We start from the raw sequence: 11,380 nt of genomic DNA on the forward strand, positions 1-11,380 counted from the left end.
ATAATCTCTAAACGATACTGATATTTCCCGTGTATTCCACGAATGCACCCTCGCGAACAAACTCGGCTTCCGCTAGGGGAAAAACCGGCGTAGTAATAAGGGCCTCCTACCACTTGGTATCGGTATTTACTGTAATTTATACCAAATTAACGTTCGGTTTTTTTGTTGTTGTTGTTTTTCTTTCTTTAAGCAGAATTTTCCTGTCTTTTCGGATGGGTCCACGACATCGGGATCGGACGACGCTCCGAGGAGAAAAAGAAAGTAATTCGACGACAGTCCTAAAGTCGGAGAATGTAGCTGTTTCGTAGAGTTCGCGAGGATATTTCCTTGTACTTCGGTCGGAATCGTGTCCCGAATAGGGGTCACGCGATTTACATGTGTTCGGTGTGCTCGCATCGACGAGAATTTCTCCAGTTCTTTTCTAGGTGGTCTTCGCAGCCGCCACCTGATCGGGAGAAATGACGAAAGTTATGGGCTCCCGTGACCGGCATCAATCCCAGGAAATAAATTACAAGCAACCGGACGGATATATACGCGCGCGTCCCATCGATGTTAAAATTTGCACTGAAACTTTTTGAACATGGTAGTATTTACCATTCGTGGACGAGACACAGGAGATCGATGCATCGATTCACCTCTTGGCCGAGTATTCACCGATTCTGGTGAAACGCGCTGTGTACCTCGAGCGTGCCGCGTGCATCGCGTGTCTTTCGATAATTGCTTAGCGGTTATGTCTGTGCTAATTGCATCATCGAAGGGCGGAACGAGACAACCGTTCCCACAGGAGCCACGAAACCCGAACTGGAACGTTGATTTTCGTGTCCCCCGACATTACCAGCGACGTCCACCGATTCAAAAACCCATTGAGAAACCATTCGAGTTCACGTCGTTTTCAATGATCCCTTGCCTTTTAGGCTATTCAAGATTTTGTTAAACTTTTATATAAATGATAGACATTTTTTTCTAATATTTCACTAGATATTATACATCTATGATAAAGAAATAAAAATAAAAAGTACGAAGAAAACGTGAACACGAATATAAGAACGAGACAACTAGAGTGTTTGCGTTCATCCTCCGCACCCAACTTCCCTCGGGATTTATGAACGCTGCTCTCGATGGCGAACGTGCCAGTGCTCTCTCGGTGCTCGGTTGTAAACGGAGATATATGAACCTTAGGGGTGACCGTACATTAAACCGGAAACACTTTGTGTCCGAGGGCGCTTGCGTACACACGGTACCGCATCGGGAAGACAGAAAGTTATCTGCACCTGTGAAACAGCGACGCGATTACGCAACGAAACGTATTTTAACCCCCATCCGTTCCTTGTGTCAATTCGACAGATTTCTCTCGTAAGAAATGATGTTGTTTTCTCATGTGTAGGTAAATTCAGGCTCGGATTAAGATTTTTGGTGGCCCCTTTGGTTCAAACGGGGGGTGGATTTTTTGTAATACAGCACAACAAAATACATAAATCTTCAGAAATTAAAATTTATTTTAAATATAATTAAATAGAATCAAATCATAACGAAATGGAAGGTGCATAACGGGTCCCCCTACAGCCCCCACTACCACCTTCCCCTTGATCCTGCGTTGGATAAATTTGACTGAGTCTCGGTGACTTTTATTTTCAAGAATTTACTAACTTAACTGTTTATCTATTTATTATATTAAATTGTTACCACTGTGTCAATTTGACACCGAGGGACAAATTAAGATTGGAAATGTTCAGTCTCTGCGACGGGACTCGAAGCTGCTCGGTCGACGTACCAATATCCCATCTATCAAAATCGTGATACGTAACGGTTCGATTCCGACACGAGAGAAAGGTATACTCCTATCGTCGCGGAATCTTTCAAACGGTTCCAAAGATTACTCTATGCTCGATCAGAGATGAGACAACACACACACATACATCGTAAAAATCGGTATAAAGTTCCAGGAGAGAGGAACAACGGTCTCCAGGTTGCGATCGAACAGAGACGAAAGTTTTTGGCACTCTTCCTGAATACCGATGTGGAAACAGATGCAATTCCAACACTCGGCCGGATTGGATACAAGCAGTGGATACTGCGGAATAGGGAAAAAGAGAGAGAGAGAGAGAGAAAAAAAAACGCCAGCAACGACCTAGTTCAAATAGTTTCTATACGTATCATCCGGAAACGTCGTGTCTTTTAGGCTGATCCCTCGTACGTGAAAGAGCTGATTTTAGTAAAAGCCTTGCCAAGCCGCGCGCGCGTTGCGCTGTCACGGATTGCATCGCGAACACGCCGGCCGTGTCGTGTGTCCCGTCACGTAAAACGTAACACGGATGCACTGCGACAAGCCTCTCGGTGTCTCTCTATCTCGACGGTACCTTTTTTTCCCCGTCGCAGAATGGTACAGAACGCCAATTTAGGAGTTCAGAAGCTTAATTTGGGTGTAAAAATGGGAATACATATTTATTTTATATTGGGAACAAATATTTTGTTTCCAATATTAAATACATATTTATTTTACATTGGGAAAACAATATTTTTTTCGTAATATGAAATAAACATTGTATGTATATTTAAATATTAAAAAGAGATTAAATCTCTTTCATATTTATTAAAAAAATATATGAAATTAACAGGTAATGTTTTTTAATAATAATCTTTTTTAAGAGAACTTGTGATTGACAATGATAACTCCGTAAAAAAAAGTTTTTATTTTGTTTATAAAAAAATTATTATTAAAAAACATTACTTATTAATTTTGTATGCTTTTAATAAATATGAACATTAGATATATGCTTACCGAGTTTAGTTACGAAATTCCCATTTTTACATCCAAATTAAGCTTCTGAACTCCAAAATCGGCATTCTGTACCACTGTGCGTCGCGAAGAAAACGCTCGCGCGGCTTCGAACCGATTACAAGTCGAGGCAATTATTTTCGACGCATCGAATCGAAAAAATCTGTCCGATTTACTGGCTTTCGCGAATAATCCGTCATTCTCGTTGCGAATCTAAACGAAACGATTGATTGGCAATCGAGGGAGAGGAGTCTCGCGTGCTGAATTCGAGATCGAGACATATGCGAGTAATCGATAGGTTCACGCAGAATCGAGAACGATTAACCCTTTTAGTACCATGGAGCCGATATATCGACTTTGTGGGTTTTCCGACAAAATACCTTGAAAAGTATTAAGTAAAAGTTAATTATATTATATAATAAGCTATATAATATTAATAAAATTATTAAATGAATTAAAAGTTTTCCATTTTTAATGTAATTAAAACACACGTAATGACATTTTATTTTTGTATTGGGTTGGCCGAAATGTGATTCTCGTATTTCTGTAGAAGCCCCAGTTCTTTTTATTTTTCTATACAAAACGCTGCTCCTAATTACGAAACTATATACATCTTTTGAAAGTTGACACTTCAACGCGTTGTTTAAACAGAAAATTATTACGATTGCGTTAAAGTTTTTTGAATTGACCTTGCTTTGAATATGACCGACGAAGAGGGGTGCTTTCGAGCAATTAAACTGTTCCATTTCTGAAAAGGGAAAATCGCGGTACGAACAAAAAATTATTTCCTGCACATGTTGACGGTGCTGAAAATGGCTACTTCTCGTCGTTCATTTTCAATACAAGGTTATTTCGAGGTTTAATGCAATGGTAATGATTTTCTGTTCAAACGACGCGTTGAAGTGTCAACTTTCAGAACATGTATATAGTTTGTTAATTAAGAGCAGTGCTTTCTATTGAAATAAAAAAAGGATGATACTACTTGCAGAAATACGAGATTATTTTTTGGACAACCCAATAAAATAGGTTTAAACAGTGGAATATACGTTTACTGGATAGGAATAATCAAATTTAAAAAAATTGTTGATTGATTGATACTAATTCACATTCGACGTTGGTGTCACCTTTTGTCACCTAGGGGGTTTGGTGTGCTCGAAAAAGGTGCGAACCGGCACGCATTGTTCCGTATCGAGAGGCGAACTTAAAAATACACAAACGTTTAACGCGAGTTCCCAGATGATCCTGCGAGCAGCGGGACCGCGAGGACCCCTCTTGTTAATGGGACGCATTAGTGTGAACTCGTTTTCACTTGCGGAAAAGGTACGCGCGTGTGCCGTATATCCGTTGTTACTAAACTGCGGATGTTTATGCATTTATCGTAAATTATAATATTCACAATGCAGTAAAATACAGACTTAAATAAAACTTAACAATGTTTATATATCATCGTCAACACAATAAGACATCTAGTACAGGAAATAAACTTTTATCTCGATTTCACATTCATAAATTGATGTCCAAAATTGTGATTCTATATAAACATCCGCAGTCTAGTCGCTAGATTCTATATAACTGTGGTCAATAGGGTAAACGCAGCGGTATTCGAGTAAAAAAGAAACATTTTCGTCCGTTTCGTGTCCCTTCCACCGTCGTCACCGCGTTTTATTAACATAAACAAAAGAAAAACAATGAAAAGGCAAAAACTCACTGTGAACGGGTTGCGTAAACCTTTTCCCTCGTGGCCAAAAGTGCCTCTCCGGTCTTGTTTTTTAAAGGACAATCGACGCTTGGCTAAACCGTCAGTGGCGACGAGTTTTCTTCCACGGGCATAGTTTTTTTTTCTTCCCTCTTGACACAGACGAGGCGAGGTTACGTATTCACGAAAAAAATTCGTTAGTATTTCTATTCCCTCGAGACGAATACACTGTTTTATCCAGACAGAGAGACGGACGGAGGGATCGACCGATCGATCGATGCTTGATATATATCGTCGTGAATGTTATATATGCGACGAAGGCGATGATGATGGTCCCCGGTGAATCTGGTTGGCGAAAGCTCCGTGTCGTTCGGAGCCCAGTGGAGAACTGAGCGAAGTGCCGGCCGGTCGAGCAGCCAGGCGGGCTTTTCCAACCGGCTTAACCAATCGCGGACTTCTCTCTTGTCCCACGTGTCTCTCTTTCTCCCTCTGTTTCGCCTCTCCATCACCCTTCCTGGCTACACGATCACCCGCTCGCCGTCAAATTATCTCACTCGCGTTTCTCGGCTGCATCCCCCCGGTTCAACATCCCCTAGCCGCAGAGCCATGCATAATCGGCTATCCGTAGATCCATGAATCCTCGACGCACGCTACCGGTCCCATACGATACGCTCTGTGAAGTAGTGATGGACGTTACAGTAGCGATACTTCGAATATCGATACTTTTCAATTTAAATATCGATATTTTATAATGACACTTAACCTATAAATATCGAAATTTCGATACAATCGCTGCATTCGTCGTAACTAACGGATCGTAAGGAAAACGCGAGCTTCCCGTAAAGTTTCCGATTGATCGATTTCTTTTTTACACTGTTACCTGAGAATCCGTTTTAGCAAATATCTGTTTAAATAAATTATTTATTTTCACTTTCACACGATATCGATGATATGGATATGATATTCCCGATATACATGTGTATCGATACTCTGGGTATCAATATTTACCGATACAATTCAAAGGTATCGCCATCACTACTATGGGGTTGCGTGTAATACCTATGAAAAACGTGTGTTTTCGTGATGATTTTATTACCGTTCCTAACCACGAGGAGACATCTCTTGGAGGAACTTGCAAAGTTCTGTTTCCATATATGTTTTACGTCCACATGGAACCTCAACTGTCAATGGTCCAATAATATCTGTTTACCTTGTAATTCTACTGAATACTCGATAGCTTTTGCGCCTGTCGAAGATCGATATCTCACGAAACTGAAAGCGATCAAATTCAAGAATGCTTGTCCATCGTAGAATTTTCTTGTTTCGCGTACAGCACGTAGAACGAAGAAGAATCGCGTGGGCATGAACTGGATGCGTTTCGCGGCATAAAAGAAAAGAAGAAAAAAAAAGAGAAAGGAAGGATGCAAACGTTATCGAGAGCCCGAGTGCTTAACGCGAGAGGTTTATTCCCGCGAGAATTCTTCGAAGATGTGCCACATTGACAAATACGCGCGCGTTCGAGACGAAGAAGCAAAGTAGCCTCGTTCGCCGTTAATGGAGAAGATATGTTTTCGAATCTAAACTTACAAACAACCCGGGTATTATGTGCGACTTCCCGAGGCATTCTGATCGAACGTCAAAATGTCACATAGATAAAGTTCGCTCCGAAGAAATTGTAATTTTCAATTTGTACTGACTACGAAAAGATAGGTTATGAAATTGCAAAGAATACTATACGGTTAAGTAGAGCTTCGAATGGAACTTTCAGTTTCGTAAGATGAACCGTACGTAAATTTTCGATCAAGATATTTCTTTGGTTTTGATGGTATTTTAGAAAGGAGCACCCGACGATAGAAAAGGCGAGAAAAAGAAAACGAAGCTTTGGCCGCGCTCGGCTACGTAGCGCGCACGCCAAGTTGACATCGGACAAAACGTGATCGAGGCCTTACTTTCGAAGTTGGCTGCACAGAGCACACTCAGTCAATCGGGGCTGCATGTGCTCTCCAGCAGTCGCTTTCCTAACGACGAGACATGCTTTTACCGAAGCGTTCATACTTGTCTGTGCGCGTGACGTGCCGTTTTCATTGACGCATTACCGAACCCACACGACTGCCGAACACATCGAACACGTACAGGCCGTTAACAACACGATGGCAAAGGCTATCCTATGCGACAGATGGTCGCAATCATTGGCTCGAAACGAAAAAAAAAGATCTCACTGAAATCGAGAAAATCCGTTCAATTCCCCGTTGAAAGACGAAGAAGAGATCGACAAAGAGAGAGAGGGAGAGTTTCGGCCATTTATTCCAGTCGGAATAAAGTTCGTTTTCGTTTCAGCGTTACGAAATCTGGAACGAAAGTTGAACGATTCGTTTAAAAAATTTACTGCGATCGGGTTATCCAATATATTTCATGTAACTTTCTCTTGAATATACACCAAAGAAACTTCCGTCTCGTTCGTTCGATACTCGGGGTCGATTTTACGAATAGAAGTAGATTGAACGTAACTACATGACGAATTGTTTCTCGCTGATATTATCGGTAGAACACGGTACATCTGAATAAATCCTTACCTTCGGACCAACGATCTTTGTTCCCGACCTCGAATTCTCACGTGATAGCGTACAATGAAGACGGTCCCCGGAAATATAAAGAACACCGTGTGTACACACGTATCAATTTTACTTTCACGCGGTCCACGCCATTTCGATCGAATCGACTGTCGTTCGAGAAACACTTCTATATCTCGATCGTGCATCTTATCTCTATTGCGACTACATTCATACGTTACGGAACTAATTCGATTTGCTGGTGGTGGCTCGGATAAGGGAGTAAACCGTCGTTAATTTTCCAGACTCCTCGTTTCTCGCCAAAACTTCCTCGCACGGTTCTACTATATTTCGACGATGCGAGCGTTATTTTCTTTTCTTTTTTGCTACTCTAGCCTCACTACTGGTCGAGCCACGAAATGTACGAGCTCCCCCTTTGTAACGGTGCGCCAAGAAACTACGTAGTTCGTACGACGTTCGTCATTTTTCATATGCATTCTCTCGCGCCTGTACAGCGAGAAACTACAAAAAAAAAAACAAAAGTTCATCGAATAAAGTGAGAAATGAGGCGGAGGAATCAAGCTGTGTACAAAAAGGAAAAGATATGTGTTTTTACCGTTTCGAAAGGAATCATTTCTTTTCCACAACGAGATAATAGCAAAGCCGTGTGTGATCATTGACACCGAACCGTCTTAAAGAGAGGACACGCGTACGCTAACTATGTAACGAGAGAAACCGGTTTTCAATTTTCCAGAATCTATACTCGGAGAATCGACGTAATTGACACACAGGAAATATACATGAAATGTATTTTTGTCGTAGGTGTTCTCGAACAATTCCATGAATTGCAATGGGGGGAAAAAATGGAATCGCAAAGCAATTTGCGTCTTGATCGGGGGCATGGTTGTACGTGTAAGATCGAGATTACAATGGAAAATTGGAGATCAAAGATCTGAATAGCGACGAGGAGAAACCTGACAATCAAATCGGCGATTGAATGAAATGCATTAGGTCAGGGCGTTAGGACTGTACGACCATAGTCTCGTGATATTTAGGAAATACACCACCGGCCAAAAGTATGGGACCAGTTCTGGAGAAAAATATCCTATAAAAATTTAATAAAAATAATACGCTAAAACTGATTGGAAATGATTTGTGCATGTACTGATTTTGTGAGTTTTATTATATCCTAACAAAATACTGAATTAATCATTCCATCAATCGTAAACTCTGATCCCATACTTTCGGTCGGTAGTGGCCGTACGTTTTCAATATTTTTTTATCGTTCTTCGATGTTCCAATTCATATTTTATCCTCCACGCCAGAAATATCCATATAAACGGTAAACCGAGAAAGAAATGTATGCTGATTCGTTCGAAGAAGCGTCGATAGATTTTAATGTGCTCGGCCACACCTTCGTTAGATTCTTCTACACACTTGCTGCACTTTCTCCGTTCATTTGTTTTCCAAAAACGTACGTCCGTGCTCGATGACACACTTTTTACCGAAGACCCATTTCACTGGAACGGTAATGTTCGCGAAATTGTTTTGACGAGAATTTATTTAATTATGGGACCGCGGGTACGTACTCTGTAAACCGAGGACTTTTCCATTTGCATTAGGCAAATCGTTTTACAACTGACAACATTACATTTCGTCCCGGTTCACGTGTAACGATCGTGCGTGCTAATTGCTACGACAAGCAATTAATGCTCGTTCGCGAATTCACCAAGGACAATTAAACCTCGAAGATCGTGAATTCATCTCGGGACTCGCCTGGGAGCCTCCTTTCACCGAATTTGACGAGTGTAATCATATATTCGGCAAAGACGATCTTGTAACGGTGATCGAAGGTCAACTAATTCACTATAATCTCGATCGGTGCCGCGAGCATAGCATCCGTCCGATTTCACGGAATCTATCCGGACATTTGAATATAGAAACCTAACGCAACAATCTTCAAAATTGAAGAAAACTGTTGGAAAAGGAATTGTAGCAAGGATGAGACAACTCACACCTTTTCAATACTTGCACGATTTATTGATAGATCAGTATAATATTGTTATGTTTGTAGAAACGAACCTGCGTATCATCTGTATATTTTCGAAAATAATTTATATTATCATAGGATACCGCGAATGCGGTTTACTTTCAGTCAATCAGTGCTAAAAGAATCTATTATTTACAATTTTAGAGCACAGCTCACCTTAAAAAAATATTATGGGCTAAAATAGTTTTCATCGGTAAGTACATGATCACCTCGATTTAAAGTACGGTCGACGTTATGAGAAAAATGATTCTCTTCATTTGTTTCTTTTTCCCATTCACAACCACAAATCAATGGACGTATGAAAACACATAAAACTCATAGATATAATCACTAATTCTCAGCACTTCTCTGAAATACCGAGCTAAACAAAAATTACTCCAAAATTAATTTAGGAGTAACAAAATGGACGTGCCCTTAATTAACGATATAAAACATGATCACTAATTGTGCGTGGGTAATAATCTTCAGTTCCTATTGGTCGTCAGAAAATAACGGAAGTAATAATACATTAAACCTTGCGCTTCTAGGCCTATCTTTTAACATTAATCCTATCTCGTTACATGTCTTTCTATGGTACAATGAAACCCACGACATGCATGACATTAATATGTATGATGTTATATCACACAATCTACAATACCGATTTACGAACACAGAAATAATTAGGACAAAGAAATTCAGAACTACTTCAAGATACAATTAGAATAATTTAAATACGAGTGTACAATTAGTGGAGGAAAAGACAAAATTTAACTGAAAGATAGTCATTTTAGAGATTGTTACAACTGGACAATATTCTCAAATTTCCTTCCATCATCAACAGTCTTGTGTACACTGGTTTCTACTCCAGACATTATACAATTACGCTATAAACTAGATGCTTCCACATCCGGTATGTTGAAAAGTCCAGCATTTCTCCAATAGTAATGTGGAGGGCCAAAAGTGAAACAGTATTTCATAGATAACGGTTCGTCATTTTCCACGTAATACATTAGGTAAAAATTACACATTTCATCTGACTTGGTTGCGCCTATATATGTCCAGCTGTCCCGTGTACTTTGCATGGTACAACGAGCCGCAATTTGGTCTCCTAGTCCAGCAGAAACCTTATTGTGTATAGGATAAAACATTTGAGGAGTCAATGGATCCCTTTTACCAAGTTCTGTCCACGTATAATCTGATTTTACTAGATATCCAGAAACTACTTTTCCAAGTGAATGTGTATGTGTTCTATACGCAATAGGATGAATAGTTTTATTTTCTTTTATCATGCAGGCTGTTTCCATATATGTTGTGCTTCTAGGGGCTATTTCACCAGAGCTTCCCAACAACAGAACACCAGCAAGTTTATTGAGTGGACGCAACGTGTAATAAAGAAACACTCCTGAATCATCTGTTCTACCATCTTTAAACACATCAATATGGGCATAATGAACCTGTAGAACTAAGTACTTAATTGGGGAGTCTCCACCAACCTTGAAACCCACTCCCTCTGGTAAAATTAATTTTGGTGCGTCTCTAGCCCAAGCATACAATATCTGTATCAAATATTACATTAATAGTAACAGATATTATTAAAATGTTACAAGTAGTTCCTATTTTTTTATGCAGCATTTATATACCTGGGACTCCTCTGCACAAGGAACCATTGTTTCTTCATTCTCATTCATACGATGACCCATTTCCCCACAATCCCATATGGGCTTGGAATTCCCTGGCTTGCCACAACCATATAAAAGTATATGATGAGCAGTTGCCATTGTTGCATTCGGTTCGAAACCTATCACATAATAACTTTGGGAAGGATCTACCTTAACCGGTGTACATAAATATAGTTCTTCCTGTAAATTACATAAAACATATAACATTTTAGGTATTTTATATTCACGTGGTATAACAAAAATAATATTAAAAGTAACAAAACTATTAATAATAGCAGCAGTTGTAGGTTACGAATAAATACATTTCGAGAAATGGCACAGAAATTGTAAAAGAACATGAATCACTTAATACATATTGTTTACTATTTACCCTGTTTGGCCTAACATTTGGCATAAGTAATGCATACTTTTCCACGCTGTTACACTCCGTAAAGCTCAATAGCATCGCGAATAAAGCACACGCCACGAACATATATTTCCAATTCATTTCTTTATTAATTTTCACGAACATTTCGTGAGTATCCACGAAAATTCACATGAAACTGTCAAATGTTACGGGTCGATATCCTATACTCCCACGTACAACAAACTCTGACGTAGTGATAAGACTGTGGCGACATCATATTGTTTACACCACTAGGTGGCTAC

At 39.8% G+C, this 11,380-nt stretch overlaps 1 protein-coding gene across 1 annotated transcript; it reads right to left on the reverse strand.

Moving 5' to 3' along the window:
* Nucleotides 1–9,937: 9,937 nt before the first annotated feature.
* Nucleotides 9,938–11,309, reverse strand: LOC107187262 (peptidylglycine alpha-hydroxylating monooxygenase). Its single transcript, XM_015575300.1, has 3 exons — nt 11,103–11,309; nt 10,694–10,912; nt 9,938–10,609 (listed from the first exon to the last, which is right to left on the reverse strand). The coding sequence occupies exons 1-3, from the start codon at nt 11,241–11,243 to the stop codon at nt 9,938–9,940; spliced, it is 1,032 nt and encodes a 343-aa protein (XP_015430786.1). The 5' UTR covers nt 11,244–11,309.
* Nucleotides 11,310–11,380: the final 71 nt, after the last annotated feature.

This window comes from Dufourea novaeangliae, unplaced genomic scaffold (genome assembly GCF_001272555.1).
Source record: "Dufourea novaeangliae isolate 0120121106 unplaced genomic scaffold, ASM127255v1 scaffold99, whole genome shotgun sequence".
Taxonomy (NCBI): Eukaryota; Metazoa; Arthropoda; class Insecta; order Hymenoptera; family Halictidae; genus Dufourea; species Dufourea novaeangliae.

Excerpts from the sequence above, each read along its gene's own strand:
- LOC107187262 (XM_015575300.1), bottom strand. The coding sequence starts at position 11,243 with ATGTTCGTGAAAATTAATAAAGAAATGAATTGGAAATATATGTTCGTG. Across the intron at positions 10,913-11,102 it reads CAAATGTTAGGCCAAACAGG|GAAGAACTATATTTATGTAC; the intron begins GTAAATAGTAAA and ends TGTAATTTACAG. Across the intron at positions 10,610-10,693 it reads CTTGTGCAGAGGAGTCCCAG|ATATTGTATGCTTGGGCTAG; the intron begins GTATATAAATGC and ends TATTTGATACAG.